Raw genomic sequence first — 19,985 nt, 5'->3', positions numbered from 1 at the left:
TCCTCTTGAAATATTGACTGCTGTTGGAAAAGTGCGCAGTATCTGGTGACTGCAACCATGATCATGGATTAAATTTGGTAGCTAAGTTGTTTGATTCACCCTTTTCTGTTCATTTGCGATAAGAGTTCAAACTATGATTTATGTTCATTTTACAAGTTCCCCACACCAAAAAGTGCAGTCAAGGTCCAGCATTGACTTAAAAGTAAAAGTCAGACGTCCCATAACTGACATGAGGCTCATTTGATTTTTACAGTTAAGAAGCAGGATGGTGCCGCGGCGATGGAGATGCAGCCCTTGAAGAGTGCAGAGGGTGGGGAAACCGATGAGAAAGAGAAGAAAAAATCCAGCGGGTCCAAGAAAGAGAAATCTGTTCTGCAAGGAAAACTGACAAAGCTGGCTGTACAGATCGGCAAAGCAGGTACTACATTTCGATAGGTTGTTTTGAAGCTAACGTCACATTCCTATGAAGGCAAGCGGGTTTACACAGCAGCCATCTTGGTTATGTCTCCCAACAGCTTTTTATGGTCTACTTGACTGGAGAAAGATCAAAATATCCCACACTGTTTATTGATATTACATTTCAATACACGTTTTAATCTGACAATAACGCTCTCATTTTAGGCTAAACCAAAAGATTTTATTTAAATATAACCAGGCATTCTTTGTTGATATTGTGATGAAATACATGAAGCCCTGATATTTGATGTGTTCTGCTCCTCAGGTTTGGTGATGTCTGCCATTACAGTCATCATTCTGGTGCTCTACTTTGCTATCGAAAACTTTGTGCTTCAGAAGAGGCAGTGGCTGCCAGAATGCACTCCCATCTATATACAATACTTTGTCAAATTCTTCATCATTGGTGTGACGGTGTTGGTGGTGGCGGTACCTGAAGGCCTTCCGCTTGCTGTCACCATTTCTCTCGCCTACTCGGTCAAGGTAAACTTTAAGCGTGACTTCATACCGGAGCTTTTTAGTTAATGTGAAAGAGGTTTTCTGATCCTGTGTGAGCACCATAACACCTTTCTGCTTTAATGATACCACTGATATGGTTTACAGTTGGCATGAGCCTTTGTTTGTATTTTTGCCACTCATTTGCATTTTTTAACACACACACACTCAGTCAGTCATGTGTCAGTCATGTTATTCATTTATGTTTTAAGGCGCTTTACAGTAATAAACTGAAATCATGCAAACAGAAACAGAAAATCAGTTCTGGTTCAATTCGGTCTGTTTCAGGTAGGTGAACATTTAAAATGTGCGCACGGAATAGCACACAGACAGAATATCCAAAATTAAAGTATCTTTATAGACTAAGAGAGTTTTAAATCATTAGCATATCACATGATAATGCCTGAATGTAGATACATGTGTATCCAAAAGAAAATTAAGATTTAAGACACATCCTAATGAAACATGTGGGCTTCTTGAATTGTGAATGTGGCTAATTCACTATTTCATTTGAATAGAAAATGATGAAAGACAACAACTTAGTACGTCATCTGGATGCTTGTGAGACAATGGGCAATGCCACGGCTATATGTTCGGACAAGACTGGAACACTGACCACCAATCGAATGACAGCAGTGCAGTTGTATGTGGCAGATGTCCATTACAAGTTGATCCCGGACCCTGGATCCATCCCACCCAAAACTCTGGATATTCTGGTCAAGGCTATTGCCATCAACAGCGCATATACCTCGAAAATACTGGTAAGTGAATCTTTTGGAATATTTAGTAACATTTGCCTCCATGTCGCCATCTCTGTTTGAAACATAAAATCACATGTTGTCACATTTAATGCTTAGTTGTTTTCTTCTAAAACTAGCGTTTTTAAGTCAACATGAAATCAAATTTGACTTTTACATGTTTTCAGTCATATTCACATTCATTATGCATTATTATTGTGTTATTATTATTATGTTATGTTATTTTCTTATTCCAAGAAATAATGGCTTAAAGGCCCAGTGTGTAGTTTTTTGGAGGGTCTATTGGGAATGCAATATAACTAAATGTCCGTGTGAAAGCTGCATCTGCTCTCTCGCTTCATCGTGCGGGTGCTGCAGATACATACAGACACAGTGTTTTAAAAGTTGCTAAGTGATCAAGTTTATTAGTTTATAGTTTGTATTGGTATTTCTGCGTTGATCGTTTTGACACAAATAATTTCAAGCATTTAGAAGCAGAATTCATCTCAGATTCAATTTGCTCGCGAGTCGGGACTTGCATTCCTGCTCGATTTAGCTAAATATGAATAATATTTTTTACTTTTCAGATAATTTACGAATATAAATTACTCTTACCTCTGGTTTTCAAAGCCAATGCATTTAACCTTTATTATACAGGCATGAAGTTTAAAACAAAAAGGACATAAGCTTGGAAAAAATGAATAAACGTGAACATTGCTTTTGCTTGCCACACACACACAACATAAATGACCCATATGTTTAATGGACTGTCCCTCTACCCTGCGTGGGAAGCTGTTTCTTTACTCCAGAAGCCCTTGAAAATAGATATATAGAGTATTATATACAAGTATATAGAATATAGTAAATTATGATAAACAATGATTATTGTGTTTGAAGTTCATATCACACACCACATGCACTCCTGTAACTTTCACCAGCAAAAACAAATGTAAATACAAATAAGTGTGATGATGACGGTGATGACCTTAACTGTGGTAATGAGGTTATCATCACAGCCCTATCACCACTAGATGCCGCTAAAATCTCCACATTGCTCCTTTAAAAGTCTTGATGTTACTTAGGTCACATGGTGGTATTGGTTATGTTGTGTAATAGAATATTGTAGAAAATGCCAATAGTTACAATAGTAATTTATATTACTATGATAGATTAAAAAATATATAATATGTCACAATGGTTATCTTGACCAAGTCCTGGAGACCTCACATTCTTGTATGAAATGTGCAAATGAACCCCTAAATTTTTTGTTAATATTTCTCTTTGTGCTGAAATAATAATTAAACTGTGCTGAAATAGTGGGATTATAACACCTAGTCCTATTAAGTGAAACTGAATAATCTGGTTAAAACCAGTGACTGCTGTGAAAGGGCAGTTTACAACCAGGGAAAGACCTGGTGACAGCCTGGAGAGACTGCTGGCAGGAGGGAATAGACCCAGCCTGGACAGACATGGGCTAGCTATCCATGTCGGCAGGATCCATTACCATAAGTGTAATGGGTCCACCCATCTATGGCTACAAAAACACAAGAGAAAGAATACCCCTGGAGTCTGCGAGAGCGAGGGCGCAAGATGACTCATCGGTGGATCACATGGCAACAGACCTCGGAATGGAAATGACAAAGAACCAAGAGTTCAGCACAGCAGAAGTTGGAACAACAGGACAGAAACTACGGAGATGCATTTGCGGCTGGAAAAAAGGTAACATCAGAGAAAGGTCTTAAAATCCATCAGGGCAGGAAGAAGTGCCTGAGAGAGCTTAGTGAGGGGCCTCGCATTGACCAATACTTCACAAGAGGTAGGGCGAATCAGTCGGGTGAAGCCCAGTGGCGGGACAAGCACCACAGCCCACAGGGTATCAGAACCCCAGATGAAGCCCAACCAGGCATAAACTTATCAGCAATCAGAAACCCGGAGACTACCCAGCCGCAGCAAGCAGTAGAAAGGAAAATGGATGGAAGAAGACCTCAGATACTTTGGCCTCAATCCTGCAACAAAGAATGGGCAACCATTGACTCGGATCTCGTACAGATTTTAGCAGGCCAAAAAGGAGAGGTCAAAAGAAAACTGGAGAAGATGGGGGGGATCATCTACACCTATGGGGTGGAGAGATTTGGAGTGAAAAGCAAGAACCCAAGGTCACAGAAGGAGATGACGGGGCGACCTAAGTCCAGGAGACAAAAAGAAATAAACAGACTTGTCAGAGAAAGGAGGAGCCTAAGGAAACAGTGAAAGAAGGCAACAGAAGAGGAAAGGAAGGGCCTAGATGCACTACAAGGCGATATTAAAAGTCGCCTGGCCTCGTTGCGAAGAGCAGAGAGCTTGTGGAAGCAAACATAAGAAGAAGGAGAGAACCAGGACTGCTTTCTACAAAGATCCTTACAAAGATGACTTACGTCAGTAGCATCTTTAGCAAGGAGAAAACTGGGACCCTTAAAGTACCAATAACAGATGTTGAGGAACACCTACGGAAAATGTATCCCGACAATCAGAGGCATAAGCCAATCTCCATTCCAGAGGACATGCCACCAATTCAGCTACCAGAACACCAGGTGGACACTAGGCCCCCTAAATGGATCGAAGTTGAGTGTGCAGTAAAACGGGTAAGATCAGCTTCAGCTCCTGGACCCAACGGTATACCATACAGGCTCTACAAGAAAGCCCCTGGGATGTTGAGGTACCTTTGGAGATTAATGGCTGTGGCATGGAAAAAGCATATGATACCAAAGGTCTGGAGAAGGGCAGGAGGCATACTGATCCCCAAGGAGAAAAACTCCTCAACTATTGACCAGTTTCGCCAAATTAGCCTATTGAATGTGGAAGGTAAGATTTTCTGCAGCGTTGTGGCCAATAGACTCTCAGGATTTCGGAAGAGAAACAACTTCATTGACACTTCAGTGTAGAAGGCAGGCATAGGGGGTTTCTCTGGATGTTTGGAACATGCTAACATCATCTGGCACCAGTTGCAAATGGCAAAAAAGGTGAAGAAAGACCTGCATGTGGTTTTTCTAGATCTTGTTAATACCTTTGGATCAGTGCCACATGAGCTGCTGTGGACAGCCTTTGACTTCTTCCACATTCCAGATCAGGTAACAAAGCTGATTAAGGAATATTTTCAGGATCTCCAATTTTGTATTACCACACAGGATAGTACTACCACGTGGCAACAGCTGAAGGTTGGCATAATGGCAGGTTGCACAATTTCACCACTGGCTTTCACAATGGCAATGGAAATAATAATCCGGGCATCGCATTGGGTGGTTGGAGGAGAGCGTTTGAAAAATGGGTTGCGCCTACCTCCAATCAGGGCATACATGGATGACATGACAACCATCAAAACAACCAAAGCATGTACAAAGCAGCTGCTGGATAAGCTCCAGGAGAACATTAGTTGGGCACAAATGGAGGTCAAACCAAGCAAATCCCGCAGCATTTCTATTGTCAAGGGCAGGATTACCAATGACAGGTTCTGTATAAAGGGTTAGCCCATACCAACGGTCATGGAAAAGCCCATCAAAAGCCTTGGACGGTGGTACACCGCAGACCTTACCAACAACAGCGGTAGGAGATGCAAAGACAGCCCTCAGACATAAGGACATCGTGGGACAAGTGCAACATGGCAGAGGGGGACTTGGTTTGGCATCAACCACACCAACGTGGCAAAAAGCGACCAACCTATGACAGGACATACTTCTGTGGTCCAGCTCCAGTAGGACAGTCCTTATAGTTGAGTTGACTGTACCTTGTACCTTGGGAAGAGGCCATTAGCGAAGCATTTGAAAGAAAGAATCTCCGGTATGCCAACTTGGCAGTGGAGGCTGAAGATCGGGGATGGTCAGCGAAAGTGTTCCCGGTGGAAATGGGCTGCAGGGCCTTTGTTCCCATTTCCACTACAAGGCTGCTTAAGAAAGTGGGGATCAGAGGACAGGCCCAACGGACGGTAGTCAAAGAACTTGCCACTGTCACTGAGAGGAGCAGCCACTGGCTGTTGTTGAAACGGAAGGATGCAATATGGACTGCCATGTGACCACGTAATAAAATGGTGTTGTGTTGTATTGTTATGCCATACGGGACTGGGGGCACTGAGCTTGCATTAATGGAGCCAGTGGGGCTATAACAGCCTTAGCCAACGGGTTGGCACGTACGGTTGCGTTGAAATGTTTTGTGTAATATTTTGTAATGTTATGCCATACGGGACCGGGGGCACTGAGCTTGCATTAACGGAGCCAGTGGGGCTACACACAAGACCCTATCCTACACCCTGTGCAATTCGGCGCCAGGCGTAATGTATACCAAATGTATTTTGCTAGTTTCAGCCCGACGCACTTATCATTTTCACGTCTTGCACCACGTTGTTTAAATAGCAAATGCACTTGCGCTCATTTGTGTGTCTATAGGCGTGCTGGGCTGAAAACAAGGTGTGTTCAGGCGCACTGCTGGCGCGTTGCTATTTTGAGGCAACTGAAATAGACTGCGCTATTGACCGACTGAAACCTGCTCTAAAGTCAATGGCGCAATATTTTTTGGGTATTTAAAGAGCGCGTTAGTAACATGTGCCTATAGGCAGGTGCACAACACGTGCACATTCTGCTTATTACATACACAGGGACGCGCAGCAGCACACAAACCTTTCTAAATATGAACAATTAAAGGATTCATATGTAAAGGATAATTATTGTGTGCATAAATACAAATATCCGGCTTGTCCTGTAGATGGTCTGCTCGTGCGAGAGATCCGTTTCCCTCTGGCGAAGCGTTCAGTCTAAGCCCTTGCAAACTCTGCCATGTAAATAACGAATGCGTCATGGTGCAAGCGCATTTGGCTTTTAAAGGGAATGGGAGATGAGACTCAATGGTTTATTTCACGTCACGCATAACACACACCCATGACTCATTACGAGAATAGGTACAACCCTTTTAGACAATGCGCCTTGCGCGCCGACCATTTTTTCTGCCGTTAAACTAGCAAAAGTGGATTTGGAAACGGCCACCTGCGCTCTGCGCCATGCGCTTTAGACGCATCGGTGGTATATAGAAGTGCTGTTCTACCGTATTTGACATGATACTTTCATAAGTTTACATGTCGTTATAACATTCAAATACGATAGAACGCCACTTCTATATACTACTGCTGTGTGTTGCAATGTACAGCATCTGCTAAATGTAACTATTTTCTCAGTTTCCCATTTCTCTCTGCTTTAAGTCTCCCCAACCGGAAACTGCTGCGGGTTCTTCCCGTCAAACACCGAAGTCACGCGTGCATATAGCCCATTAGAGGAATTCTGAAACCTAAGCGGGCCGCGAGGTACAGGTGATGTAGAATGATACTTCAGCTGGTAGTCTGAGCTCCGCGGAGACTTCCTGTCTCACCAATCTCAGGTTACTTCACCACCTGTCCTGTCAGACCTCTGAATGGAGAGGTCAGGTCGAACACTGATGTCATGTTCCCGGGCTCCCATCAATTCTTCATTGGAGATTACACAGATGCATGTGATTAAGTGTGTGTGTTACAGGCAGGACTGGTCAATGACAGTCCATTAAGTCATCAAGTGAGCTGTGTGTGCAGTATAATGAACAGATTGTTAGTTCCTAAAATGCACCAAAATGTAGATTAAATAAATGTGATTTATCCATCCTTGATGTGTTTTTCAAAGGCTTCTGTTGGGCATCTGGGAACAGGTCCAAAACATTTAATAAAGTTATAAAATTTCTTCGGGTTTTATATTCAGTGACACAAGCATTCTTGGTTTTTGTCAGATGTTGTATACCTCTATGAACAGAACCGAGAAGATCACATTTAAATGCTGAGAATCAGAGCTTGCTTTTACCCACTGAAACAACCAATATATCATAAATACATCTTTTGAAAATCATTGAGTCGATGGGTTGCCTGAATGACTATTCAGCTCAAGGAACAAGGAACCTCTAAATAATTTGACTGGTTTAGGGTTTATCTACATTTGTTTGTAGGGAAAGTACATGAAGTACAAAGGTATGTTGAGAAATTACAGTATGTTTTATTAACAAAGTTTGGGAGGAGCACGTGCAGAAAACTAACCCGGCTGGCTTTCCATGACCAATCTCACCAATCATCCTGTTAGCTCGGGGAAAAAACCCTTAAAAATAGACAAGACGCCTTACCCTCATTCTCTCTACATTTTCGCAGCATCCCTCCTCCACCACTACTCCTCACCATCAGCCCGTTTTTACCGCAGTATAACGGGGGGGTATGGGCGACCCGAGTCCGGGCACATACCGGGGTCCTCTCCCCGGACCCGGGACAGCACGCCAAATACGCATACTATCCATCCCTTATTATCTATACTTATTGTCTGCGAGGCGAACTCGTGAATTGGCTTGATGGAGTGCTGGAGAATGGAGGGGTCTCAAGATGCATTTGAGGGATTATTTGGAATTCTTGAAAAATTGCAGCTAGATTCAGCTAAAATGTCAGAAATAAATACATTAGTTATTTATTTGAAGTACTTTGAACCATATAAATGCCATGGTATTTAAATATGGCAATTACTGTGGTATTATAGTTAAGAAATTAAAATGAACATCTTATTCCTGGAACAACCAACACAATCTTATGGCAATTCGTAACAGTTTTTATTTAAGTGGAATTCATACAATCTCATTTGAATACGATTTTTTCGTATGCTACGAAAAAATCGGTCTGTGATAAGATTAAGTTTACAGTAATAGTGTAACACGCGTGCGATACAGTTTGGCAGGTGCATTAGACAGAGCCGCTTGTTTGTGTGAAATGCGTTTGTCGTTGTGCTTGTTTGTGTGTGAGGTTAACTAATTGCGCACCACTGTTTATTTTCGTTTTTATTTCGTTTTTTGTAATTAATTTGTTTTCCGGCTGCATTGAGTCCATTGATCTAGAGCCCTTTGATCTGTGCGATGTGGGAAAACATGGAAGGAATCACGAAACGGAATTCTACTATTAAAATATGTCCTCTGCTTGTACAAGTGTCTGTGAGTGAATGAGCTGCACACTTTAACATGTTACAAGCGTGACACTCGTGGATTTGTCTGTATCTTACTATACAAGGACATGAAGACGTGAACTTCATCCACAGACCAGCATTTCACGGTTTGAGTGAAGCTACCGTCAAACACACTGAAGTTCAAGCGTCTTCACGACCACCCGCCAAAATAAAAGTCTGCTTAATTTGAACCAGATAATAAAATATTTAACTTGTAGTAAATTTGTAAGCTGTAGTAAACATTATAGTATACTTTAATATTTACTATTGTAAAGTTCAAATATACTATAGTACACAAGAATTTTGCTGCAGTTTACTGCTGTATACTACAGTATTTTTATGGACAAATATATTTACTACTGTACAGTAAAGCATAGAAAAAACAGAACTCAGAAAAATTAAAAAGGAAAGAAAGAATTAGGGAAAAACTAAAAATGGAATGGCCCTAATTTATCAATTTGTATAACGTTAATGTCCTTTTTCAGTTACCTGTATATTTACGTGTATGTGATGACCTGCACTTGTGTTTTTTTAATGATGATAACGTAAGTATACTTGTGCTACAACTGTTTGGCCTGTGCTACAAAACTTTAAACCTCTATAGCACCGGTGCTATATGCAAAAAAAGGTAACGTACAGCCCTGCTCATTTGTATGTTTTTGTTTGATTAGCTTTTACCCTAGTGACGTTTACCAGTGGAGTTAGGGCTGACCATCATGCTTGCTTTTTTTATTTATACACAATTGCTTTTTAGTTTTACACAGAATAGTTAAATTTTTCTCTGAAATCCGATTGAAACAAGATCAGTTTGGAGCTTTGTGTAGTTTACTGCATTGTTTTTCTGTACGGGTGTCAGTACAAGTCATACACAAAGAAAATCAATTCTGCTGTTTTTAGTAATACTTAAAGATAGTTTAGACACAACGTTTCACCGTTTCCATGTCAAGGTGAAATATCTTGCAGTCTGTTTGATTTCAGGCAAAGCTGCAGTCTCTCTATGTGGCTCAAAGCCTTTTGTGCCAGATTCTCTCTGCGGTGCTTTGGCCTGCCACTCATTCATTCAAGCCAATCCGTTTTGGCAAAACCACATCGCTTCATTGGCCGTAGCGGGGGCCGTCACTGTCAATGCAGGTAATGGTGTGAAATCAAAGAGGGGTTATGACAATAACTTTGGAGAAAGGAAAGTGGGAAGGAGAATAGTGCGAAGGACCGTGTGGAGTGAAGGAGCCGGATAGGGCCGTAGAGAGGAAGTGGAACTGCCAGTGCATGTTTTGCCATATGCCGAAGTTCATAGGAGTGGGTGCTGACCGGGGAGATGACAGCTGTTCAGAAGAGTAATGTTTGCCAGCACCTCACGAAAGGGTGCCATGGAATCCACATTAAATGCATGAGCACTTTCTCTTTAAATGATCTTGAATGACCCATTTGAGGGACTTAAAGGGATAGTTCACCCAAAAATAGAAATTCTTCGATCATTTATTCACCCTCACGTCGTTTAAAACCTTTATATGACTCTTTCTTCTGTGAAACAAAAAAAGAAGATATTTCAAAGAACGTTTGTGAACACACAACATTGGCCCCCATTGACTTCCATTGTATGGACACAAAACCACTGAGACATTTCTCAAAATATCTTCTTTTGAGTCATATACAGGTTTTAAATGACTTGAGGGTGAATAAACGACGACATGAAATGGTACATTTAACTCTTTCCCCGCCATTGACGAGTTATCTCGTCATTTAAAATCCAACGGTGCCCTGCTAAAGAGGAGTTATTACGGTTTGTACTGTTGTACAGCAGGTGGCGTTGTTATACATCTTTGAATTGGAACAGATATATTTGAGCTGTTTTGGGGTTAAATATTTTATATGTTTTTAATAATAATCTTTAATCTAATCTGGGCAGAGTCTTCATTACAATATACTGTGTGCCATCACAATTTAGTGAAAATGATAAAAAATGCTGGCGCTGACTGGCAACTTAAAAAAAAAGGCTGGCGGGGAAAGAGTTAAACACTTTTATATCAGGAGATCAAGGAAATTTGAATTTGTCGTGATGTAAGGCCATAAAGCTCATAAATAAGTAAATGTAAGTTTTTGCCATCACAAGACATCGTAATATTCATAATGTAGCATCACAGGACCTTGAATGTGAATTATGTTTGACATTTTTGTGTGCCGCATTATAATGTATCAGCAAGTCCTGACTTGAGCAATAATGAGAACGTAAATGCATAATAATATTCTCCTTTAGACTTTCTCCTCATGAATAAATAAACAGATCAATAACATTTATTTCCCACAAATTATTTTTCATTGAATTCATTCGGGCATGTTAAATCAAGCATCAGACTAGATTTGAATTGGTTTTGCAATTTGAAGCAATTTCAGCCTTTCCTCAGTAGACATCAATGTATTTACATAGTGAAACATTTTTGCTTTTGGCAGATCCAAAACGACATATCGTGTATGCAAGTGACATCAATGTGGTCAATGTGTGTGTTTCCCGGGAATCAAACCCTCATGACATTGTGATTGTATTGTGTGTACCCTGTGTTTCCAACCCATGCATGATCTCTGTGAGAAAAACTGTTCAACCAGGTCTCTTACTTTAAGGTGATCAAGTTTGGGATATAGCTATCATCGTTTTAAATTGCACTTCATGCACTACCCCTAGTATTGTCAGTGGCACTATGTTGAGTGCAGCATAGCTCACCATCTGTGTTGGTTGCCAAGCAATGTTACTTTTACCTGTTGTCAAGGTTGTCATGGGAATTGACTTGAACAGTTGTTCACCTTAACAAAACATGTTTCGTTTAGCTTGTGACTATGAAGCATATTTCTCATCCAAGCTTTTTGTTCATACCGTTCCAGCCTCCAGATCAGGAAGGGGCTCTTCCCAAACAAGTGGGCAACAAGACTGAATGCGGCCTGTTGGGACTGGTCCTCGAGCTGAAACAAGACTTTCAGCGTGTCCGGGACCTCAATTCGGAGGACAAATTTGAAAAAGTCTACACCTTCAACTCGGACAGAAAGTCGATGAGTACCGTTATTAAACAACCTGACGGAGGTTTCAGAATGTTTAGTAAAGGAGCCTCTGAGATTGTCCTAAGGAAGTAAGTGTGTTTCATCTGGCCTCTGATGTTTCAGCTTTTATATCTTTATCAAAGCATTTTCACGTCTCAGTATTGCAGTTTTTCTCGATTGCTTAAACACATTTCTTGAAATTATGGCTCCTTTTCTTGAAACTCGAAACACAAATCCATAACTTCTCACCCAATTCCCTCAACATCCTATTTTAGGGTCAAAATGAAGCTCTCCACTCTAAACCATTCAAACTTGCTGAAAAAGCAAACCTTTCCCCAAAACATGACACACAAGCCCACACTACAACATAGTTTTAGACACTGGTGAGATCAATTCAAAACACTATTACTAAAACCTCTTATTGGGATTCAAGAATATAGTATTTAGCTGATAGTATAATATAGAATATAATTTGAAAGCTCAGAGTGCAGATAGAGCAAAATGCAACAATGGGCTTTAGGGAAAAAATTACACGTAATCTTAGATGGAAGTAGATGAAGTAGACAAAACAAGAAAAGTTCAAATATTTGGTTCCAAAAATGAGATAAGACCGTTTTTAACATTTTTAAAAATCATGTTTATTTATGTTATTATGTTTTTATTGTATTTTATTGTGTGTAGTTTGATTGATATTAATTGGAATGCACAATAAAAAAACATGATTTTTGACATTTTTCAAAACGGAGTTATCTCATTTTGGAAATAAACTCTTCATATATTAATGCAATACTGCATAAATATATAAATAAACATGGCATCCTATGCACCTTTGGCCCAATTTCGTTACAAGATACTTTAGCATTTCTTGGTCTTCTGACAAAAAATTTTTTGTATGTAGTCGTCTCTAAGTTCTGCGAAATACAGAACATGTAAAAAATGCTACAAATACACATGACGATCACAAATTTGAGAGTGAATTTGTGCTACAGTTGACGGGAGATTATACTGTATGTTTACAGTAAGCAGTATAAAGGCCTGTAGATGATTCTAGGATGCACAGTTACCTGTGCTCCTATTGATATGATCCTGAGATTCTGATTGGTGTGCAGTGTTGGGTAAATTACTCTGAAAAAAGTAATGAATTACTAGTTACTAATTACACATTCAATAGTGTAATTAGATTACTGTACAAATGACTATCTACAAAAAGTATTTAATTACTTATTACTAATTACTTTCTATATCTTATATCAACCTTGATTAATTAAGTGAGTCAAGGATAGACATAAAACGACTCTCAATTCATTCAAATAAATCATGTAAAACTACATAAAGTACAATTATTAACTGACTTGTATAACAAATGTGAGAAAGATACATTAATGCATGCATTTTAAAGTTAGATTTTGAATTTTAATGTCAATTCCACTATTGTATACATTACACAGTATTTAATTCAGTTACATCAGAAGTAACTGTAATTTAATTACAGAACAAATAAGAGTAATCCCTTACTTTACTTTTTAAGGGAAAAGTAATTAAATTACAGTAACTAATTACTTAGTAACTAGTTACACCCAACACTGTTCGTGTGTCATCAGTTTTGCTGCTGAATGTTTGCTGATGGATAAATGTGTGCTATTTGAGTTTACATATTACACTTCAGTTCATTAATCTAGCCACAGGAGGTCACAAGCCAGTGTACTTTTTGTGCCGGTCCCAAGCCCGGATAAATAGAGAGGGTTGTGTCAGGAAGGGCATCCGACATAAAATTTTTGCCAAATTCAATATGCGAATCACTAACATGACTTCCATACCGGATCGGTCGGGGCCCGGGTTAACAACGACCGCCATCGGTGCCGTTGACTTACAGGGCACTGGTGGAAATTGGGCTACTGTTGGTCGAAGAAGGAGAGGAGGAAGGCGTGTCCGTAGGCAGAGAGAGAAGAGGGAAGGCAGGAGTTTCGGACTGAAAGTAGGGACTTTGAATGTTGGTACGTTGACAGGTAAAGGCAGAGAGCTGGTAGATATGATGCAGAGGAGGAAAGTCGACATTCTGTGTGTCCAGGAGACCAGGTGGAAAGGGAGCAAGGCTAGAAGCATTGGAGCAGGGTTTAAACTGTTTTATCATGGTGCGGACAGGAAGAGAAATGGAGTAGGAGTGATCCTGAAGGAGGAGTTTGTGAAGAATGTTCTGGAGGTAAAGAGAGTGTCAGATAGGTTGATGAGTCTGAAGCTGGAAATTGAAGGTGTGATGTTGAATGTTGTCAGTGCTTATGCTCCACAAGTAGGTTGTGAGCAAGAGGAGAAAGACAGATTCTGGAGCGAGTTTGAGGAAGTGATGCAGAGTGTTCCCAGAGGTGAGAGAGTAGTGATAGGGGCAGACTTTAATGGACATTTTGGTGAAGGGAATAGTGGGGATGAGGAAGTGATGGGCAGGTTTGGTCTTCAGGAAAGGAACCCAGAAGGACAGAAGTTGGTAGACTTTGCTAAAAGTATGGAGATGGCTGTGGTGAACACGTACTTTCAGAAGAGGCAGGAACACAGGGTGACATATAAGAGTGGTGGCAGGAGCACACAGGTGGACTATAATTTATGTAGACGCTGTAATCTGATGGAGATTAGCGATTGCAAAGTAGTGGTAGGAGAGAGTGTAGCTAGACAGCATAGGATGGTGGTGTGTAAGATTACTCTGGTGGTGAGGAAGATGAAGAGAGCAAAGGCAGAGCAGAAGACAAAGTGGTGGAAGTTGGAAAAGGAAGAGTGCTGTGTTGTTTTCAGGGAGGAGTTGAGACAGGATTTAGGTGGTCAGGAGGTGCTTCCAGATGACTGGACTACTACAGCCAAAGTGATCAGGGAGACAGGTAGGAAGGTGCTAGGTGTATCATCTGGAAGGAGGAAAGAAGACAAGGAGACTTGGTGGTGGAATGAGGAAGTTCAGGAGAGTATCCAGAGGAAGAGGTTAGCTAGGAAGAAGTGGGACAGTAAGAGGACGGAGGAAAGTAGACAGGAATATAGGGAGATGCAGCGTGAGGTTAAGATAGAGGTGGCAAAGGCCAAACAGAAAGCTTATGAGGACATGTATGCAAGGTTAGATAGTAAGGAAGGTGAGAGGGATTTGTATCGGTTGGCGAGGCAGAGGGATAGAGATGGAAAGGATGTGCAGCAGGTTAGAGTGATTAAAGATAGAGATGGAAATGTGTTAACAGGTGACAGGAGGGTGAGGGAAAGATGGAAGGAGTACTTTGAGGAACTGATGAATGAGGAAAATGGCAGGGAGAAAAGAGTAGTAGAGGCAAATATTGTTGAGCATGAAGTAGAAAGGATTAGCAAGGGTGAAGTTAGGAGAGCTTTGAAGAGGATGAAGAGAGGAAAGGCGGTTGGTCCGGATGACATACCAGTTGAGGTATGGAAGTGTCTAGGAGAGATGGCAGTAGAGTTTTTAACTAGGTTGTTCAACAAGGTCTTAGAGAGTGAGAGGATGCCTGAGGAATGGAGGAGAAATGTTTTGGTGCCAATTTTTAAGAACAAGGGAGATGTGCAGAGTTGTGGAAACTAAAGAGGTATTAAGCTGATGAGCCATACAATGAAGTTGTGGGAAAGAGTAATGGAAGCAAGACTAAGGGGAGAAGTGAGCATTTGTGAGCAGCAGTATGGTTTCATGCCAAGAAAGAGCACTACAGATGCAATATTTGCATTGAGAAGGTTGATGGAGAAGTACAGAGAGGGTCAGAAAGAGCTGCATTGTGTCTTTGTAGATTTAGAGAAAGCGTATGACAGGGTGCCAAGAGAGGAGCTGTGGTATTGTATGAGGAGGTCTGGAGTGGCAGAGAAGTATGTTGTGCAGGATATGTATGAGAGCAGTAGGACAGTGGTAAGGTGTGCGGTAGGTGTGACAGAGGAGTTCACGGTGAAGGTGGGACTGCATCAAGGATCGGCTCTGAGCCCCTTCTTGTTTGCGGTGGTGATGGACAGGCTGACAGATGAGGTCAGACAGGAATCTCCATGGACTATGATGTTTGCGGATGATATTGTGATCTGTAGTGAAAGCAGGGAGCAGGTGGAGGAAAGTCTAGAGAAGTGGAGGTTTGCTCTAGAGAGAAGAGGAATGAAGGTTAGTCACAGCAAGACAGAATACATGTGTGTGAATGAGAGGGATCCAAGTGGAACAGTGAGGTTACAGGGAGAAGAGGTAAAGAAGGTGCAGGATTTTAAGTACTTGGGGTCAACAGTCCAGAGTAATGGGGAGTGTGGAAAAGAGGTGAAGAAGCGTGTGCAGGCAGGTTGGAATGGGTGGAGAAAAGTGTCAGGTCTGTTGTGTGATAAAAGAGTACCAGCAAGAATGAAAGGAAAGGTGTACAGGGCAGTAGTGAGACCAGCGATGTTGTATGGTTTGGAGACAGTTGCACTGAGGAAAAGACAGGAGGAAGAGTTAGAGGTAGCAGAGCTGAAGATGTTGAGGTTCTCTTTGGGAGTGACGAGGATGGATAGGATCAGGAATGAGTACATCAGAGGGACAGCACATGTGAGATGTTTTGGAGACAAAGTTAGAGAGGCCAGGTTGAGATGGTTTGGACATGTTCAGAGGAGGGAGAGTGAATATATCGGTAAAAGGATGCTGAGGTTAGAGCTGCCAGGCAGGAGGCCGAGAGGAAGACCAAAGAGGAGGTTTATGGATGTAGTGAAGGAGGACATGAAGGTAGTCGGTCTGAGAGAAGAGGATGCAGGGGATAGGGCTAGATGGAGGCAGATGATTCGCTGTGGTGACCCCTGAAGGGAACAGCCGAAAGGAAAAGAAGATTACACTTCAGTTCATTATATTGTGTGTTTGTGTTTTGTGAATGAGAACGAGGTTAAACCTTTGCAAATTCAGGATGTTTTTCTGTGGGGTTTGTACAAGTTGGTGTATTGATCTGAGAATGTGTTTATAGTTGTGAGAAAATGGTGAATTGTTTCAGGAATTGTGTGTTAGCAATCGAGAAAAACTGTAAATGGAGGGAGTTTAATAATGTGCAGTTTCATGTGTCTGCGCAATAATTTGTAAATGCTCATTGTGAGATTACATAATGATGATATTGTAAAAATGGAAAAATCTGCGTTTTATGATGACGTGTCGTGCTGTCTTCGGTTAAGGTGCTCTTACATTCTGAATGAGGTAAGCGAACCACGCGTCTTCAGGCCGAGGGACAGGGACGAGATGGTGAAAAAAGTCATCGAACCCATGGCCTGTGAAGGACTCCGAACAATCTGTGTGGCTTACCGGGATTTCCCAGCTCAACCCGACTGGGATGATGAAAAGAACATATTGTCCGAGTTGACGGCAGTATGTGTCGTCGGGATTGAAGATCCTGTCAGACCAGAGGTAAGAACTTTTATTTTGTTTCGTTATCAAATTTAACTGATTTTCATTCAGGTTTGCGCTTATTTTGAACTTCTGCCTCAACAGTTGTTAACATTAAGGGTGGTTTCACACCATCACACCATCACACATTATACCAAAACCTATTTGAAGGTTAAATCAGCTCATGATCAGATCTTAACTTCTGAACATACATATCAAACATTTTTTCAAAGACTTTAAACTGTTATAGAGTACTAAAAAAGTATCTAAACCTTCATATCCATAGATAAGGATGCTTTTCAAAAGAAATGTGGGGAATTTGAGGAGAAATTGCGTCAGGTCCATATGCCGTGGCGTACTTTGAAAATGGCAGTTCTTCACGCACAGGGACTGAGGAGGCGTCTATACGCTGCATTATTAAATCTCTTCCTTTTATCACACTGTTTCTTTGCTCTGCTGTTCTCTAACTTCGTCTCTAGAGCCACGCTCAGTAATTGTCAGTTTGTTGAAGGCTTTTAACAGAAAAAGCAACATCTGCGGTAAAACCGAGGACCAAGCGAAAGAACATGAAGCTCTGTCTTTAAAACGAACCCTCTGTTCTCCCTCTTCAGAATGTGATCCGGAAAATGTAACTGCGTCATATTCGTCTAAACGCGTTACACCCGGCCCGACACGTGAGCTGCTCCTTTCCCTAATACAACAGTGGAAACTGGAGAATCCGTAAATAAATCCATTGGTCTTAAATGTCTAGTGTTACCAGAGGCCTTCCTCTGCCGTTATGTTTTGTTAATGAAGCTCTTTCTCGTCTCCTGATGAGTTAAGATGGACTGGATTCTCTTGACGTTTCTCAGAAATACTTAGACGTCTAGTCTAAGCGATACCAGATCACACTTTGGCGTCTAGACCGTCCCCGTTTCCATAACGTATGGGCTTGGATTCACTCCACTGCCGAGACATTAGCGCTAAACAAGTATGAGTTGCGTCATTATCAGATATCAATTCTGCCAATTCTGAAATTGAAAATACATAGTGCACAGATCACATTTCACCTCCTGCGATTTTGTCTCTCTGTCGCCATCTCTGTTTGAAATGTAAAATTGAAGGTTACTTTATGGACTTGTCTTTACCAGAGATTAAAGGAGGAATCAGAGGGGCTCAGTGAATCGCGGGCTCGTGGTTTGCGGAGACCCCCATGCAAACCCCTCCCCTCAATGAGAAATGTTGTGCCCGCAGGTGCCAGACGCCATCCGGAAATGCCAGCGTGCCGGGATCACCGTGCGTATGGTGACGGGAGACAACATCGATACTGCAAGAGCTATTGCAATCAAGTGCGGCATCATCCACCCCGGAGAAGATTTCCTGTGCATCGATGGGAAGGAGTTCAACAGGAGGATCAGGAATGAGAAGGGAGAGGTACTGGACAAAACACCCGGGAAACATGTTCACCATACTGTAGATGAATCACGTGTTTCTCTAGAGTTAAACTGAAAGAATATATTGAGTGTTCATGTTTTACTGTATTTTCTACACATTTTCTAACTCGGCAGCGTGTGACTGTGATGTCGTAATTGTAATTTATTGCCCGTGATATTATGATGCTATTACACCGGTCACATTTTACTCTTCGTAAGTAATGCACTGCTGTTATTGATGTTGACGGTTATTGAACACGTTGAATACATGACCATTTTGTAAGTATTGGACTGTCTACATGTAAATAATTGACAACGAGTCAAATCATTCAGATGTAAATGTGATTGCTGCATTTTACATTCCTCTCTGATGAACGTTTATACTTGTTCCAATGATGCTACGTCTACACTAATCCATGGTTTAAAAAAAAATCTTTGTCCACACTATTAGCTGCTTATCCACTCTTAAATGTCTGAATAAAAAAAGTGCCCGAAAAGCTCTGTTCGTGTTGACAAAAATGCATCTCATTGTGAATGGATGGCCAAAATGGAGTAATAAAGATGCGTTTTCAAATCAAAACAAATTAGTGTGGACAAAGCCCAAGAAACATTTCATTGGGCCAAATGTAAAAAAACTATTGACTAAAAGACTGTTGCCTTCACGAATTCCATTAAATGGATAGATAGACACAGGGGCTTGAAAGAACCGTTTGTGTTGATGGATGGCTTGTTGTTGTGTCTCACAGGTCGAGCAGGAACGCATTGATAAGTTGTGGCCCAAACTGCGAGTGCTGGCCAGATCTTCACCCACAGACAAACACACCCTCGTCAAAGGTCTGTGTGTACGTGTACTCGTGTATGAGGACACAGATGCGTAAAATGACATGTATAGCACCATAAGCATGCTTAAAACATGGTCACGGATAGAATATACAGTCACTTTGTACAATAAAAAAAAAAACGTATGTCTACGTTTATTGATATGTAATGCGGTTATATATTATGCAATAACAAGTAATAAATAGTTTAATATTACATATGATCATTAAAAATAATGATCAGTGTTCGCTGAGACTTCCTTGTACTATTGATTAGGTTAGTAATTACTTTGGTGTTTAACTCTTTCTGTAAAATTTGTGCAAAATGCCACCAACACAACATTTATAACCGAATCAAACATCTTTCAGATTTAATTATATATTTAAGATTAGAAAAAAAATAACCGGAAGTGATTATTGACATTTACAGAACACACAGCAGCCATAGTATCTTATTAAACTGATATGAAACCAGCTCTGAGAAATCTTGGTTAACATTTGTGGATTATTTGTTATCTTTATATAGAGTAACATTATGCTGTGTTCACACCAAACTCGAACAATCGCGTTCCTCGCTCTTTATTACTCGTGGGAAAAGTTCGTTATTTTGCTGACACATATTTTCAACTTGCGTGTCATTTGCATCGTCTGCTGCGAGTTTGCGTCGTTTCGCATCTTTGTATTGA

At 41.0% G+C, this 19,985-nt stretch overlaps 1 protein-coding gene across 7 annotated transcripts in view; it reads left to right on the top strand.

The window, feature by feature from the left end:
• atp2b2 (ATPase plasma membrane Ca2+ transporting 2) overlaps positions 1 to 19,985 on the top strand; it is a 176,908-nt gene that overhangs the window by 136,744 nt on the left and 20,179 nt on the right. For all 7 annotated transcript variants that reach the window (XM_057361621.1, XM_057361626.1, XM_057361623.1 and 4 more), the window contains 7 exons: positions 254 to 418; positions 722 to 936; positions 1,467 to 1,709; positions 11,576 to 11,817; positions 16,862 to 17,090; positions 18,303 to 18,482; positions 19,228 to 19,315. In XM_057361621.1, the coding sequence (XP_057217604.1) occupies positions 254 to 418; positions 722 to 936; positions 1,467 to 1,709; positions 11,576 to 11,817; positions 16,862 to 17,090; positions 18,303 to 18,482; positions 19,228 to 19,315 (1,362 nt within the window). The remainder of the gene's footprint in view (positions 1 to 253; positions 419 to 721; positions 937 to 1,466; positions 1,710 to 11,575; positions 11,818 to 16,861; positions 17,091 to 18,302; positions 18,483 to 19,227; positions 19,316 to 19,985) is intronic.

This window comes from Triplophysa rosa, linkage group LG20 (genome assembly GCF_024868665.1).
Source record: "Triplophysa rosa linkage group LG20, Trosa_1v2, whole genome shotgun sequence".
Classification (NCBI taxonomy): Eukaryota; Metazoa; Chordata; class Actinopteri; order Cypriniformes; family Nemacheilidae; genus Triplophysa; species Triplophysa rosa.
Note: the sequence above shows the minus strand (reverse complement) of the source record. Positions and strands in the feature narration are given on the sequence as shown.